General features: G+C 45.3%; 1 protein-coding gene across 2 annotated transcripts in view; it reads right to left on the bottom strand.

Annotated features, from left to right (window-relative positions):
* Positions 1 to 913: 913 nt before the first annotated feature.
* XKR6 (XK related 6) overlaps positions 914 to 18,020 on the bottom strand; it is a 288,902-nt gene continuing 271,795 nt past the window's right edge. For both annotated transcript variants that reach the window (XM_030447181.1, XM_030447182.1), the window contains one exon: positions 914 to 1,878. In XM_030447181.1, the coding sequence (XP_030303041.1) occupies positions 914 to 1,878 (965 nt within the window). The remainder of the gene's footprint in view (positions 1,879 to 18,020) is intronic.

Raw genomic sequence — 18,020 nt, 5'->3', positions numbered from 1 at the left:
GACAGGGGAGCTTTAGCATGTGCAATTGTTGGAAACAAGGTCAGATACTGCATTACCATATTAATTGGGTGCAAAGGGACCATTGGGCACAGCCCGTTTACACCAGGGTAACAGTTTTGTGGTGGGGTGGCCTTTAGAACACAACTCAGTAAAGGCTCACAGGCTTGGCCAAATGGTGTTGGAAATGCATTGCCAAATTGAGTTACAGGCCTGATTTTGCCTTTCAGCTATTGGGGAAAAATCAGACTCCATTGGGGGTGTCTTGGTTTTGTTTTCTTATCTGTAGACATTTGGTTTGGGGTTCATTTTCCTGCTAGATCCAATAAGAGCAACAAGGGTATTTCTTTTTTTTTTTTTTCCATATATTTTTCTCTTTTTGTTGTTGTTACTAATTTTTTTCTTTTATTTCCTTTTACTTTTTTCTTTTTTTTTTTTTTTAATTTTAAGGTTTGTATTTTAGTTGGTTGTTTTTTTTTTTTCCTGGCATATAATCATCAGAGAGTTTTGCATGAGAAAGGTGACAGTACTTAATGAAACTCAGCACCTAAGGGCATAAGGCAGTTGTAGGTTTGCTTGTTTGTTTTTTTTTTTTATTTTTCAATCAGCACCAATCCCATAAATAATGTTCTACACTTGGTGTACGGTATAAAACTGATGTGGAGATGCCTCCTTCTCCACCTGTGATTCCTAGGTGTGGAAGTTGAAATACTGTTTCTTGTGTGTAAAAAACAAAAGAAAAGTTTTTCTTTTTGTTTTTACTTACAAAACATAGAGAATATCTTTTTTCTTTTTTTTTTTTATACATACAGCAACCAGAAAGAAAGCTTATCTGAAGGTTTGTGTTTGTTTCATGATCTGTGTTTACCGTAAACAAAAATAAGGTCCCCTCTTTTACTTTTGCTTTAAGGAGCTTTTAAAGTGAAGATTCATATTGTAGCAACTCATATAAGAGAGGTCCATCTCTATACCTAATACCTACAGCTGTGGGGGTGACATACTGGAGGATGTTGATAGTTCTTCTTAACCTCCTGTCTACAAAATGAGCATCCCATGCCGGGTATCTTTTTCTTGGGATGTCAATCTTAATGAGAGGCCCCTCGGGGGGATAGGGTCGCCCAGATGGAGTAGATGGCACCATTGCTCTCACCTGGAAAACGGGCAAGCAAGTGTCAGCTGTGAGTTCCTCCTGTTGCTCCGTGACCGCTCTGGTGGGCGTAGCCTGGGCCCCCCGGTACCCAGGGGTTTGGGGTGCCATGGGCTCAACATCGGGGGGCAAAGGAATGCCCCAGAGCAGCTCGGCGCAACAGGAGCTGGCAAAGATCTTAGCTCTTGGCCCCATGGGATGCAGCACACCATAATATAACAGCATCAAAGCTATCCCAGCAGCAAAGCTAAGAAAGACACAACACAGTGCTGGCACGGCATATGAGTCAGTAGTGTCAGGATCTCTGTAAAAATACCAAAGGAGCGTCAAGGCCGCGTTCTCCGTCAGCACTACCGTGTAATACGCAAACATTCTGTATCGAGTCCGCCCTTCCTTGACATTAAACCAGCAGAAAATGTACACAATCCCTACCACCATGTTGAAGAGTATCTCCTCCCACTTGGACATGCAGAAATCCGTCCCGCCATGGATGATCCAGAAAGCCATGGCGCACCAATGGACCACTACAAAGATCCCAAAGTAGAGCTGGAAGATGGAAGCAAAGAGAGCAAAAGAAATAACTCGGGATGAGATGGTGAAGAGGCGCCAGAAGAGATGGATGAGGGCCCCTCTGTAGCTCATACTCTTCTTGTCGTCCCTAGAGTCCCGAAGAAGCTTGTGATAGGAGGCTAGCACCCAAGCCAGGGACATCAGGGAGGCCACAGAGGACACACCTGCCGGAAGACACACAGATCCACTGAGTTAGACAGGAGGTTTGGTTGAAAACATCATCTGCTCACTAAATTATTGCATCTGGGGCAGGCTCAGCAGCCCAAGGGTTCAACTCACGCCAGGTTGTCCTTACAGTCTAGAGGAGAGAAATACAGAAATATCAGTGTGGGAATTCAGGAGTTCTCTGACACAGCCCCTCATGCTTATCTTCAGGAGCCATTGGCTCTGCCACCCCACCCCACGTCTTCTCATCTTAGGGGGAACAGCCCCTGTCATCATCCTGTTTTGACCCATATTTGAAATTTTGAAGTGTCCAGCTCCCACCTAAATACTGCAGCCCAAGAATGAAGGTCACTTTCTATAGAAAGGGGTCTTTCTAGAACTGCATCATTGTAAGAGGATGATATCTATGTTCCTTGTAGCTGCAGGGATCATTTTTATTCTAAAATACTTCCACACAAGCAACATTCCCATTGAGTGGTACTTGATTTTGCCTTAATCTGGAATCCCTGCTTGCATTCACCTTTGGACAAAGTAGGCAAATGGTCAGGTTGTTTTGTCACCCTGTGGTCCCATGAAGATTAAATATATAAATATGGGTAACATTGAGACTCATCAATACCCTCCCAACAGCCCTGAAAGAAGAATCTGATCCCTCTAGCAACTCTCCTGCTCTGTTTCCAGGATGGACGGAAGGTGGGAGGTATCTTATCTCCAGCCTTGTCTCCTGGATGGACCACAGCTGTAAGTCACAGTCATGTCTCCAGCCCCATCTCCAGTCCTGTCTCATTCTGCCCATGCTGGGACCACCTGGAGGGACTTTGGATCTGGTCCATCCCCTTGCTTTGTCAGGGACTGCTGAGGGAACCATGCCAGTGGGAAGCTCTTCCCTGTGCACTCAGACCCTGCTACACATCAGCAAGTCCATTGCCTGCACTGGGATCCCCCTCAAGTCCCAGCTCATCCCCCTGCACCCTGGCGTGGGGCAGGCACTCCATGATATTCCAAAAGGATTTGATCTTATTCCCCATCCCAACCAGCATTATTTGTTTGCTCCAATGGATGAAAAACAGTGCCCCATCAGCCTCCAAGAGCTTTTAGAAATACAACAGCATGGATGATCCCAAGGAAAAATGGAACAACTCATTGAGCAAAGCACCATCATAAAATATAATTGACAGATTCCTGGGAAAAGAGAAGGCCACTGGTATCTCATTCCTCTGCTTCCACTTCAGCTCACTGAGCAACTGCTTTGCAGGTGAGGAAACAGATGATGGACTAAGATCCATGTTTGGGAAGTGAAATAATTTGGTTGGGCTTTTGCTGAAGATTTCTCTGGGAACATCCCCCATAAAATCTAAAGGGAAAAAGCTCATGGTTTCAAGGAACACGGACACTTAAATCTCTGACCCCCTTAAATTTCTCTTTCTCCTGTTCTCACCTCACTTCTTCCTCTCCTCACAAGGGCCTGGCTCCTGTGGGGATGGAATAAAGATCTACTGGATTTTCAGATCTCATTTCAAAGGCTTTATCTTCTTGAGAAGCCCACCCCACAGTGTGCTGAGGTTAGATTTTCCCCTTTCCAACCTGGCTATATCTGGAGGAGATGTGAAAAGATGTCCAGGAAGAATGTCAGACCTCCACCTCTGCCCCTTATTCCAGCTCTCCCAGCCTGTTTTAGGTCCACTAAAACTGTCTTTCCACCAGCTCTCAGGTCTCTCAATACCTCACCTTTGGGCTCACACACATTAGCATTTCAGACTGAATTTGAAACAACCCAACAAAACACAAGAGAGTAAGATCAATGGCATCATCAAAGAGGGAAGTTTTAGACCATCACCTTGAAGAAAGCCACCACTTCACCCAAGATACAAGTCCTTAAAAAGAAACTCTAGCACATAGGCCTTGAGGGCTTTAATGGATGGAAACTTCCAAAAGTGAATAACCTCAGCTTCAAGCAGATGTAGATCAGATTTATTTTCACCCTACCAGATGTGTTACATTTCTGGGAGACAAAACACTTTTGGAACACCACACAATTCCTAAGGTGATGCTATGTGTGCAGTTACAGTTGGTTGCAGTAAGTTCTCAATATTCACTGCTAAAGCTTTCTGTGATTAAAAGGAAAAAAAAAAAAAGAAAAAAAGGTCCTAAGAAAGTCATAAGCATCTGAACACTGAAACTCAAGCAGTGCCAGCCCACAAGAGCCTGATGTGTCACACAGACTTGAAAATGTTTCTGTTGGATTCATTTATTCTCAAATAGAGAGAGGAGTAAAACACACCAGAAACAAAACCCCAGTGTACACATAGAGGCTATTGCCACTGTCATGTTTTCAGTGCAGAAACCTACACTAATGTCAGACTTGGCTGTAAATTGCTCTGAGCTGCCTGGGCGTGTGTGCATTGAGTCACTCCCGTTGCGTGGTCCCATGCCTGCTGAGAGTCATCTGAACATCCCTGCAAGTCAACAGAGGGGGCAGACACCCCCAGAAAGTGATTCAACCTTTTCCAAAATCCATGTGTGGGACCAGAGGGGTTGACTCATGCTCCCAAAGTGTCTGTCTCCCTTGACAGGGGAGTGAGGTGACTTGTGAACACCAGTGGTCAGATGGGATGAGTTCTACCCTTCTCAGTTTGTTCCTTCCTCATCTGCACTAAGAACTGAGGAGGGGAGGAAGGAAGTATCTTTAGACATTTTGGCATGTTCTTGTTGTTTAAAAATTCATGATTCTCTGGCAAATCTGAATCGTGGCATCCTAGCTATGGGCAGGATCTGAACCTACATTTTAGGGCAGGGGGTCCATCAGTAGGGGGACCTCAACAGGAGCTATGGAGCAATATGAAGATTTCTACTTCTGCCACAGAAATCATTCCCTGGCTGTTTCATTCAGGCTTAAATGACAAAGCACATCTTGGCTTTTGTCACCTCAACCACAAGTTTCTCATTCCCATCTTTCCCTGTTACTTTCCTGTGATGACTTCACCGACTGTGGGATAAACTGTTCCTTTCTTTTCCACTTCTCCAGGCTTATTTCAAAGCAACAACAGAAATCTCTCAAACCATGAGACCAAAACCAAAAAGTCCTGGTAAGTTGGATCACATGGGAAATGTTGTTTTGTTTTTTTTAATTGTTATTATTTTGATTTTCACTTTTGCACATGGTGACTGACGCACCTTCATCTCGCATGAGTGGGTTTCAGCTCCCTTCCAAGTTTTGGTTGGCGTTGGTTTAAAACTGAAGTCACTTTCAAAAACACACTCCCACTCCTCCTACTCTGTTCTTAGTCTGAGGAGTGGAAAATTACCCTCTTGCACTGCCACCTTTCTGTGGGCATTCTCCAGCCAGGATGGCATCAACTACCATGGGGCTGGAAGCTCTGTGGCTGCATCTCGACCTTGCCTGCCAGAATAACACAGCCTGGGATTATCTTCAAATTCTCTGCACCAAGCCTTACAACAGCCCTTGAACTCCTTCTGTCACCTGCTGGAAGCTATGAGTGAGTCCATAGTTAGCCCCATTGAGGAGTCAAACCAATGTCTCTTGAATGACACATCACAAGAGTTGGTTGCTCAAATCCTTTTAGTAATGTCAGGTCCTTATGGTGAGACGTCTCCTAACCTACATTCAGCATGGTGAGGAAGAGCTCCCTAATGTCCCCATTTGACAGAAGAAGCACTGAGAAGGCTTTACCAAGGTCTCATTCCTGGGAAGTAGTGGATTCTCCACCCCTGGAGATATTTAAAAAGAGACTGGATGTGGCACTCAGTGCCATGGGCTGGGAACTGCAGCAGGAGAGGATCAAGGGTTGGACTTGATGATCTCTGAGGTCCCTTCCAACCCAGCCAATTCTATGATTTTATGATTCTCATGTAAAATCCATGCTAAAGCAAGGAATTGATCTCTTTCACATCACAGCATTCCCTGCATTCAGGATTCAGCTCCATAACTGTAGAGGTTCACCTTGGGGTGTCCATGAGTGAGTGGTGCCTCTTACTTCACTCAATGGTGAAGCCATAGTTCTTCCATGGCAGGTGGGAATCCAGCAACATTAAAATGCTCCAGGATATCCCAGACCTCCTTGTGGAGTTGGCAGATATGACAAACTTGTATAAAGAAGGCAAGAACATTTTTGAGCTGGAAGCTAGAATGAAGCTGGGCACTCAGGGCATCTCAAATGATGCTGGGCAAAAGTCAACCAAGTTATTTCTTGAGTCATCACACTCAGTTGAGCCAGAGCTGTGTAGAGGTTATTGTCTAGACTCTGTGGCTGTATTCCTACATCTCCACTGAATCCAAGGGAAGCCTGGACACATGGAGACACCTCTGCTGGAGACACCTTTGTTTAGGTGTCCGGATTTGGAGCTGAACTTGCCCAGCATCTTGAACTGCCTTGATGCTGACTTGAGTAACCTGGTCTGGTGTCCCTTCCCATAGTAGGGGATAGGAAGTAGATGATCTTTAAGGTCTCTTGCCATCTAAACTGTTCTATGATTCTCTGATTTTTGCCTTATTAATTCTGCCTTTCTCAGGGGGAGCCAATGCTCACTGGTGAACACAGGTGGCAGGCAGACTAAGAAGTGAAGGGGGAAAAGAAATGAGAAAGCAGTGAGAAATAAGGCAGCCATAGAAAAGGTTAAACTTTCCAAGGAGAGTGTCAGGCCAAGGAATAGAGAGAGAAGGGAAAAGAAGAACCATTTCCTTGAATCATGACAAAGGAGTGGAGTGAACTATCATGCAGGTAATGATCTGGTATTGGAGGGGAGAAGCATGAAGCATTCTGAGATCAAGGAAAGCTCCTAGACTCTTGCTGAAGCTCACAGGGGCAGGATGAATTTCAGCCTGGTTTGGTTTTCATCCTCTAGTTCTTACTGATGGCCCAGAAAAAGAAAAGACCATGTCAGAAATATAATGAAGGTCTTTGAAAAACCCACATCCACAAGAGAGACTCAAAACAATGACTCTCCTTAAACTGCCAGTGCTCTTTTTAAAGCCAATATATATATTTGCAGGAAGAAAAAAAATGCATTGAAAGCCATGCCAGTCTATCTGGCCTCTCCATGCTATGCAGTTATCCATGGGTTTCCAACTAGTCTAATAAAATCCTGTAAACTAATCACACACGAGCACACAAATAAATATTTTAAATTAAAAATATAACCATTCCCTCCTCCCATACTCCCAATATTGTTCAGTTGAGGAGGGAGGTTTTTTCACCAGGGCTATGCACCATTTTCATCAGAAATCCAGCAGCTGTGAGCAATTTGCAGCATATTCCCTAAGTATTTACTCTGGTGCCTGTCCCTTTAAAGCTGAAAATGATGCTTAATGGTGCTCTATTTCTTCTTTATTTATTTATTTTAATTATTTTTTTTTTTTTACATTAATTCTCCTGAAGATTCTACTAAACCAAAATGGGAAGATACCAACGTTTTCCCTGGGTGAGCTGGGCAGGAAATATTCAGTGGGACATGAAACCATCCATCAACCCCTGGGCTTTCTGAACGTTGCTTGCTGAATGTCAAGTGCCACAGCTCAGTTCCTGCCCATCCCTGTCTGGCTGCTCAGTCTTCTGTGCTGTGAACCCTCTTATCATGTTTTCCCCCTCTGGGTGGCACATTCCTCCCTGAAGGTCTCTTCAGGACCATCAAGGTTTTCGTTTGGGTGCACACAGAGTGAAAATGCATTTCTGTACAAAAAAGACAGAGCCAGATTCTGCTCTTATAACAACACTGCCTGGAAGTTGCTCTCCCTTATGTTTTAATCTGGTTTTATCTATTTGTACCAGAGTAAAAGGGGTCAGGCTCAGCCCCCAGGTCTGATTTAATTTGTTCCTGCTATAGTTGATGCTTAATCTTTTTTTTTTTTATTATCTTTCAGTAGAGGGAATAATCTTTTCTTCCCTTCATTCTCCCTCTTTGTTTTTGACTTTGAACATGGAAGAGTATGGATCTTTCCTATAAATAATAAAAATAAATAAGCAGTACATAAATAATCAAGGGCTGCATCATTTGTTTTGACATTCATTTGCCTCACAGGATTTCAGGACACTTCCTTAACCAGTTGTGATCAGGACTGTTCCACCTGTGGTGAACATCACTCAGAAGTCTGACCCAGGGATGGCCTTTCTGCTGCCTTTATGTGTCACCTATTTTTATGGTCACTGAACACTCTGCAGGTCTTCTGTGGGTGCAACCAAGCCCCAAAAGTGAGCTGAACACAATTTCAGCATTTTCAACCTCTCATTTCCTGTGGATGCTTTTAATAGAAAGAATGGGGTTGGCTAAAATCCAGACTTCTCCCCAGGGGATGTCTTATCTCACACATCTCAGACAACAGATTAATCAAGTCTTGGTTTTGGAAGGTTTGTCTCTACTACAAAGGGATTCAACTTCGTTTAGACAGTTTAAGGTAAGGTAAAGTTTAAGCTGTCTAAGATGAATTCAGCTGCTCAATGAGGGGTATGGATCCCATCCCTGGGGCTCAAGAGAGCTGAGGGATTTGTTCACCTTTGGGAGATGATTGATAAAGGATGGGGATCTGCTGAAACAGTTCCTGGAAATGAACTTCTTTATATTTGTCATGGGAGTCTGGGTCTACACTGAGGTCTGCCTTTGGATACAGGACTGCCAGTTCACCTCTGGAATGGACTCAGGGCTGGAGTGATGAAAAAACAGAGCCTGACTTTTGGAACACTGGATTTTCTACTGGTGGCACCAGTGTCTTGTCCTTTGCTTTTTTTCTCATTAAAAAATATTTTGGTTTCACTGGGCAAGGGGTGAGTTTCAAATCCTCAGGATCTTCTCCCTTGCTAGGGAGATCTGAGATGTTCTCCCAAGGACCATGCACATCTTTCTCCCCAGGACCTGACTCCCACAGGACACAGCCTCACCAGTCCAAAAGAAACAGAAAACTACTGGAGACTGCTTGGGAAAGGCAGGAAGTGAAGGTAAGGAACTCAGTCCAGGGCCCAATCTCCAAGTAGACCTGAACAAAAAGTCTTCTACCACTGAATCCCACTGGGACTTCCTGACACAAGGCTTTGCTTTGAGTTTCTATAAGAAGAGACCAGGTCCAAGCTAGCACAAGGAAGACTCTTCCACATTAGACCAGAAGAGCATCCACATTCCCAAATCCTTTATTGTGAAACTTCAGGAGAGTTTGCTCACATGAAGAGCTGCCCTCCCAGCCCTGGCCAGTTAAAGGCTGGTTCATGTCCTGAAATGTGAATGCTTCCTAAAACCTTTTTTTTTTTTCCCCCTCAATTAAGATGTCCTCACTGACCCCAGAAACACTGGATCTCTTTTTAGTTCCCTTCCAGCCTTCACCTTAGCCCTGCCTTGAGGAAGTGAGGTCCACAGGTTTGCTGCAGCTTGTGTTTCAAAAGGACTTCCCTTTCTCCTGCTGCCTTCCAGTTGTCCTCAACGTCCCTTTTGCTCTATTGCTGGAAGAGGTGACTGGCCACATTCATCTGATCTGTGCTCTCATTATCTCAGCTGCTTCTGTCACATCTCCTCCTATTCATCTCCTCTGTGAACTCAAGAGACATGTAACTGGCTCAGGCCCTGGGGCCATCCAGTCTCCTGGACCCAAGCCAATGATGTGGATCCTTCTGCAGGAGGCACCAGCACCCTAGGACAAGGAGAAATGGGATGATCTGCCCTCTGTTTTGGATTGGATTGTCCTCAAATACCCTCAGCAAAGTGTCAAATCTTCTGTTGAAAGTGTTGGTTATCACCCACCACCTTCGGATTGGCAAAGCTTCCCCCTGTTTTAAAGCACTCTTAATTAAGGTCTTCCTTGCACCACGTGCTTCAGTGTTTATCCCACTCAAGATGAGCTGCCTGAGATGGGATGGTTTCCCTCTGGAAATGCCTCTCTGTCCCTCCATTGCCTCTTCTTGGAGTGTGGATGATCAAACTGAAATGGTCAAAGCAACAGAAGTGGACAAGATAAAAAGTGCCCTAGGAGGAGCAGTGGTTTGGCATTCACCAAATCCTCACAAGAGCTCAGAGGTGAGGAAACCAGAATGTGGGCTTGGGGAAACCTGTTCCTGGTTCCAAGATAAGCAGAATATTTGGCATTGACCTCTTCAGAGAAGTTGCCAGATCCAACATAATGTGGACAAATCTGAATGACACAAATTTCATATTACTGAATCATAGAATCATAGAATTGGCTGGGTTGGAAGGGACCTCAGAGATCATCAAGTCCAACCCTTGATCCACCGTTGCGGTTGCTAGACCATGGCACTGAGTGCCACATCCAGGCTCTTTTGAAATATCTCCAGACACGGAGAATCCACTACTTCCCTGGGCAGCCCATTCCAATGCCTGATCACTCTCTCCGTAAAGAAATTCTTTCTAATATCCAACCTAAACCTCCCCTGGCACAACTTGAGACCCTGCCCTCTTGTCTTGCTGAGAGTTGCCTGGGAAAAGAGCCCAACCCCCCCCTGGCTCCAACCTCCTTTCAGGGAGTTGTAGAGAGTGATGAGGTCTCCCCTGAGCCTCCTCTTCTCCAGGCTGAGAAGGCCAAGCATGCTAAAGAGAGGGTTGAACTAGATGACCTTTAAAGGTCCCTTCCAAACCAACCCATTCTAAGATGCCATGAAAACAACTTCCCAGCACCTTCTTGATGAGAGAAGGGTGTTGTGACCAGTCAGAAGACACAGCTCAGTTGCATTTCTCTGAACAACCAGACAGAATTCTCACCATCTTCAAGATAAGGGTAGCAGAAAAGCAGCACCCCCCTTGCTACCACAAGAAGAAGTTGATCTTGGCACAAAGGCCTCACAGGAATGTAAATTCACCATTTGCTTTCCCTATCCTAGGGATGCCCCTATCCTTTGATGCTGGCAACAGGTATCTCAGCTATTACCTACTTATGGAGGCAAAAAAAAGCTGCTGAAACTCTACAGCTGAAACATTGCCTGAAGTTGAAATCTCAGTCCTTTTATTTGCACAGATCTTCAAAAAAAGCTTCACCTGAGCTGGCTGAGAACTTTGATCTTGTAGATTAGTTTGTCACTAGATAATGGCTCACAAAAAAACCAACCAACCAAACAAACAAAAAAACCCCCCAACCACCACCACCACCAAAATAAAAAAAACCAACAAAAAAAGCACATGGGAACCCAGGCCTTGAAGATCTTGGGTCACCGTGGTGCCATCTGAAGTAGCAAATCAGAAACAGTGCCAGGGCTGTTCACTGACCCTGAGCCCAGCTGGCAAAGTCTGCCATCTCCATGCTATTAAACTTTCTTAATAGTTGTATTCCAACTGTCTTTTGGGAATGGTTCCTGGGCTGGATGACCTTGTTTTCTCATCCCTGGTAAAGCTTTGGGAATGGGCTAGCTGGCCAAAACCTGTACCAGAGCCCACATTGACAGAATTGCTTGAGTGTCAGTGCCTGGGCTCCAGCACTGTTTGCACCACAAGTGTAGACACAACCTGTGAACAGTCCTCTGCCTGTCACCCACATGGCCATAAAATGCCCTTCAGCACTTAAAAAAAATACCATGGAAGATGTGGTTCAACTCCTGGAGATGAAGCCTTTCACATTACCAGATTTTCCAGGCTGGGCTTTTTGGCAGAAAAAATTGGCCCAGATGGCTTCTCTGGGGAGCCCAGGCATGGCAGCTAGAACTTAGTGATGGTGTAAGAGGTGTAGACAGTTTTATGGCTATAAAAGGTTATTTTGGCACTATAGGTTGATCCTTCAGCTATGCTCCCAAAAATATGTCCAAGAAAAATGCCATCATGACTCTGTTGCTATAGCTATAGGTGGGAAAACCCTGCCTTGTGGAGAAAAACCCACTTCTGAAGGTCCACTGGAGTCTCTGATGGAAATCTAATGGTGGGGTTAAAGAAATTTGACTTCAGAATCACACTTTTCAGGGGAAGAAATGCATGGCAGATGTTTAAGACCACTCAGGAACCTGGGGTGAGTTTGGTGAATAGTTTGAGTCCTAAAGAAGCTGGAGGTGACCATGGAGTAGAGGAAGGACAGAGAGCAAGACTCATCTTTCCTTTGTAGTGCCCTTTGATGGGACATTACTATACTATTATTTATGACATACAGACATTTGTTTTGAAATCTCTCCTCCAGTTTGAAACTTCTCATAAATGGTAAGGAAATGTAAAGAGAAGAATTTGTTGTCCCCTCTGACCTAAAGCAAACAGTTCCACTTCAGTAGATGCTGTTTTGGTGGTGTTAATCCAGAACACTTCTTTCCTTTGTGATTATTGGACAGAAATCTCATGAGTTTTACTGCTGGTGTTTTTGATGGTGTTGTGGGGCTACATTTGATGTTTCTTCTAATTAGAATTAAGTGTTGGTATCACTTAAATTAGGGTTTGTGTAGCCTGGTAACCCACACCCCAAATAAAACTCAAGATATAATTTACATAAACACTTTTATCTCTCCAGAATCTTCCCAAAGGGCATTCTGAATCTCATGGGGATAGGGGTGCATCAAGGTCCACAGAGACTCTTGGCACAACCAACCATGTGCATCTCTGTTTTCAGGAATGGGAGATGGTCTGGTCTGAGCCTGCCCTAAATTTATCCAGGTACCAACCACCTGGGCTGGTTCTGCTCCTGGGAAAATGAGCTGGGGGAGCTGCAGCCAGGATTTTCTGGGCACAGTTGTTTGGGAATAGAGCATGAGAACTCTTATATGTGTCTATTTTTGTCAAAGCCTGTATGAATTGCCACTCTGTTCAGACTGAGGTACCCTCTGCTCAGTCATCACTGTAATTATAAAGACTTGACTTAAATCCCTTTAATCTGAATGACTTGGATTGCTCTCTCTGAATGGCACTGTTACAGAACCCCACTTGATTCCCCAAAAGTCAACAGCCAGAGGCAGGATTGGAAGCTCCTCAAGAGACCCCCAAGAGATTCCAATGCCCCATCAGGATGTCCTGACAACACCTCCAGCAAAGATGGGTTTTTAACATGGGCATGAAGAGCAAAATCCCTTTTTGTTACAAAAAACCCAATGTTACAGGGCAGTAGAGTCTATCACAGAAACCTGGTTCAGCCTGAAAGAAGCACAGCCAGCAGAGAAGTGTAAGAGTCATTTCTATGGACTCCCATGGCTTTTTCTTGGTCCACTTTCTGGTTCCTCTTGTGCTTAGTTGCTTCTGACCTCAGGAAATCAGAGCAGCCTGAGCAGAGCCTTGTACCTCCATGGCCATCAGGGTGGCATCCAAATCTTACCAAGAACCTGAGGTGGGAGGAAAGTCAACCTAAAGAACAATATAAAATGTCCTTTATATTTAATATGGACAGCTGAGCACCACCACTAGTATGGATCTATCATGGATCTCTAGAGAATAAGGACACCCAAGTCTGACTGTGCAGCTTTGATATAGAATCACAGACTCACAGAATGGTTTGGGTTGGAAGGGACCTTAAAGATCATCCAGTTCCAACCCCTCTGCCATGGGCAGGAATCCCACTCTTGTAGGCTCTTGATCAGATGCATAGAGCTGTGTGGTTGTTGATTGCTCAGCTCCAGTGGGTTTTTTCCTTTTGTCATTTAAAAGAGTCTTTCCCAGAGCAACAGGAGAAAAAAACCACAACCCAAGTTTGATGACTTTGGGAAAAATAAGGTGGCAAAATCCAAGAAGAGCCACTCTTGGAGGAAAAATCCTACTGCATGTTCAATATCTGGTTCTCTGTGATGGATGCTTTAGACACAGTTTCTATCAGCCAGTTCTTTGCTCAGATTCTTGAGTGTATTGGATATCTGACCAGACTCCAGCAGAGATGCTCCTGATTTACACTCTGCAAAGATCAGAGCAAGCCTCTTATGCTGGGATTTTTCAGACCTAATGCTGTTTGAACTCCACCACTAGGAATCTTTAGAAGAGAAGAACACCTTATGATACAACTGGAATGTACTGAAATGGGGGAAAAAACACCCTTTCCTAAGGAAAACACCACATGGCTTGATTTAGAATGAAATCCTTCTCCACCAGTTCTATGTTCTGAGTAGGGAAAGTTGGTGTGAAACACCACAGCTCCATGAAAACATCCAATATACTTGAATATTAACACTACACGTCTGATATTTGTTAGATCCTTTATCCTGGGATCCTTTTTAAATTCATCTGAGAACCATTGAGAAGAATTCAAATCTGCCTAGCACAAGTTGAAAGGATGTTGGAAAGGATGTTGTAGTCTTGGAGGTGGGACTAAAATACTCTGAAAAAAAAATCCAGGGGCAAGACAGGACTGGAAAAGAAAGCCCTAGGAGTTCTGTCTGCTTCTGAAAGTCACAATGAGAATCACTTTGCCCTTGCACAGGTCTGAGGCAGCTTCTGGACCCAGGAGCCTGCACCTAGAAATCAGTAACTGAGCAAAGCCTAATTCTGTTGACTGCTACAATCATGTCATTATTCTCTCTCAGCCTCCAAAAACAAGGTGGCCCAATCCAAGCTTCTTGTTGGGAATCATCCTTGGCCTGAACCAAGCCTGGGAATTGTTTGGGTTGGTGCTAGGCTGCCATGGAGTGAAAATGTGCCAAGGGCTGTGCTGATAACTGAGCCACGTGGATGACTGAGATCTGGTGGCTGTGCTCTGATGTCTTTCAGTTTATCAGATCAGATGAAGCCCAACAGACTTGTCACCAGATTGGGAAAGCAACATCTTCTGCCAGTGAAGGAAGTTCCTGCTATAAATGCAGCTCCCACTGCCAGTTCCTTGGAGATGAGGCAACATCAAGGCAAGGTTTCAAACAGTCTGTACCATACATGGGTTCCTGCAAAACCTCCTCTGGTTAATGGTTTGGCCTGGACACAGAAAGCTGGGGGGGGCTCTTTTGAGAAATAACTTCATCTCAGGCCTGGAAATGCTTTGGAAGTGATGGGGGAGAGGTAGGAAACCCAACTTGGTTCACACTCACGGGCCAAGGTAAGAGCATCTTCATAGAGGGTGTTTAGAGGAGAAGTGTCAGCAGTGCAGACCTTAAGGCTCATAAATTGTTATTACTGCACAAGGGGCCATTGGTGGAGTTGTGTCTCAGCATAACTTCAGCTGAGGGGACTCCTCTCCAGAAAAGAAGGAGCATCTCGACACTTCTGGTGAGGACAAGGGGCTGGCCTCATTAGGATGAGTCTGGCAGAGCCTTTCTGTGTGTGGGAGTGACAAAGTGACAAAAACGGATGGGGTGCAGCTGGTGCTGTCTCACCATGGGGTAGCTGAAGGCACCAGGGACACTGATTTCCAAGGATAACAGCAGGAACCTATTTCTTCCTCTGCTTCCCATGCTTTGTGTGTTCTGTAAAGGTCTGAGCAATGTGCAGCAGAACTCAACAACACACCAGCACCCAGGGGTTAACTCAGGCTCAGGTTTGGTTTTATCTCCTGGGACTTTTTGCCTTCTTCCTGTGTGAACAAGATGGGGTTGAGACTGACCCTTCACCAGGTGAGAGGACATCACCTTCCTCCAGGACAAGAATATATCAGACCATCCATCCATTCCCCTGCTGCAAACATCACTTTGCACCTCAGGGTTATTTCAGATATGGGCTCCTGTGATAGGGAAGCTGCCATCCCTGGTGGATGGATCTCCTGTGCCAACATGGGAACCACAGAATCACAGAATATTTTGGTTGGAAGAGACCTCCAAGATCACCCAGTCCAACCTTTGACCAACACCACAGTCAACTACTAAACCATATCCTTAAGGACCAGTTCCAAATGTCTTTTAAATGCCTCCAGGGATGGGGACTCCACCACTGTCCTGGGAAGGCCATTCCAGTGGCATGAACATCCTGAGGACACTGAGAGCACGAAATTGGTCAAATGCCACTTAGGACAAATGTCATTTCAGGAGGTTTCTACTGGACTCAGTGAATCTGCTGAGCTCCCAGGCTCAGGAGTCACCCTGAGCTGAGCATCTACCCCAACTTCTGAAACAAGAAAGTTTTTTTTCCTTCAGGACTCATGGATTTTGAGGCAGCTGCATCAACCTCAACTGCTCCATCTCCAGCAGGGTTACAAACACAGTGAAGTCCCTGCTGCATCTTCCCCAGGTTCTTTGTACATCTCAGTGGCTCAGAGAGAGGCAATAAATTCTCCTGGGTGCCTGACATGAAGCCCAGAGCTGCCTGCTAGAGCAACCTCAAGGGAAAAAGAGTTAAATTTCCATGTATTTTACTGGCCACTTGCACACTGCAGTGTGCAGCCACCTTTTCCTATGCTCTCATCATCAATTTGGCCTGAGAAATGTGACTTTGAGAAGGTCTGCAGCTTAAAATTAGCTGAAAAATAAAAAAGAAAAAAAGAAAAGAAAAAAGCTTTAATTTCCTGCCTGGAATCTGTTTGGCATGAACTTTCTCTCCAGGAACTTGGAAAATAGAAATCTTCCTCAAGACCTCAGGCAACTCAGACCTCTCTGTCTGTGCCTCAGTTTCCCAGCTGGCCTGCAGCTCCTAGGAGGAGCACGTGCTAAAGACTTCTGTAGAGCTCTGATGATGTGACCCACCTAACCTCCCCCCCTCCTCCTAATGATTACCCCAGTCTCACAAAACCTAAAATTGGCAGTGCTGGCTCCCTGCCAGTGCTGTCCCGTGGATGGTGACTCATCTCTGGTGGCTGGGACATGTCATATGTGTGATGGTGGCACGTGACAGGGAACAGAAGGGTGTTCTATCAGCACTCCAAAATAACTGAGCCTGAGCTATGGCAAGGTGGTGGATGGAGGAGCTGCAGGTGGGGATGGGCTCAGGGATGATGTCTCTCTTTGGGTTTGCTCCAAAATCCATCAGGAAAGAAAAAAGAAACAACAACAAGCAAACAAAAATAAAAAGCTGTTCACTGGTTTCCAAGGCTTCTTTGGACCTCCTCCTTCCCCACCAAGCTGGGACAAGATGGCTGGGGATAGGGTATGAGCTTTGCCTCAGAGCAAGACGTCCTCAGTGCCACTGCCAAGTGTGGAGATGGCTTTTTGATGCTGCTGGGAACTGGCCAGGGACCAGGACTCGTGTCAAGCAGGGCACCAAATTGCTCTCTGTCATCCGGCTTTGGTGAGAAGGAAGGGAAGGCAGGGACACAGCCATATGCCCCCGTCTGGCAAAGCACTTGAGTCATATGAGTGGCCTCCCAGGAGAGCTGCTTATGTGTTTGGAGCTCCCCAGGCATTTTGGGAGGTGGCTCCTTGGTCTGCTGATGGATATTTAAAGGGAAACTGTGGTTTAATGAGGACAAACTTTGGATGAAGGTTACTCTGGTGCCTTCCTGCCAAAGCCTTTTCAGCTGGCACAGAACTGGGGGGGGGGGTCCTGCTTGTGCCTCTCTTGTTACAGAGAACCTGGGCTGGGTGATGGATGGTTCATAGAATCATAGAATGATGGAATGGTTTGGGTTGGAAAGGACCTTAAAGCTCATCCAGTTCCATTCCTCTTCATGAGCACCTCACACAGCCCAGGGTGCTCCAAGCCCCATCCAACCTGGGCTGAGACACTGTCAGGGATGGGGCAGCCACAGCTTCTCTGGGAAACCTGGACAACCAGGGGCTCAGCACCCTCACAAGAAACCAATCCAGATCCTTCTGTAGAGTCTTTGTATCCTCAAAAAGATCAACAATCCCACCCAACCTGGATGTACCTGCTCAGCCCAGCCCAGCAGGAATGATCCTGCACTAACTTCCAGAGCTCCTTCAGGGTTAGCAGTGCCACTTGCAGGATGAGCTTCCAAATCTCATGAATCTCTTCTCCACTCTCAGTGGTGCCACTGGAGTTTTAGTCTCTTTAGTTGAGTTCAGGCCACTGCTGATCACATTTGAAAATCACACCCATGGCATCTAAAGAGCTGAAGATCCTTTCTGTCTTGGTTGAAGTAAGAATCTTACTTTGATCTTTGGGGTGTGAGTGGGAAGAGGCCTGGGAAAGAAGTAATCCACACATTTTCATTTGTATATGGCCTTGTTTTTTAGGTCTCAAAGCATTCCTCACCAGGTTGTGGTGCCATGGGATATTTCCTACCCTATGAACAGATCTAGCAGGATGTTTCTGACAGTATGGAGCACACAGCATATTAACTATCAGCTTGTCATCAGGGGAAAGTTAACTGAGTTATCTCTACATGAGTCTTAAACCCTCATCACCCACACAGGAAACCTCTCACTCA

Source organism: Calypte anna, chromosome 3, assembly GCF_003957555.1.
Source record: "Calypte anna isolate BGI_N300 chromosome 3, bCalAnn1_v1.p, whole genome shotgun sequence".
In the NCBI taxonomy this organism is placed as follows: domain Eukaryota; kingdom Metazoa; phylum Chordata; class Aves; order Apodiformes; family Trochilidae; genus Calypte; species Calypte anna.
The sequence above is the reverse complement of the archived record's forward strand: the minus strand, read 5'-3'. Positions and strand labels throughout refer to the sequence as shown.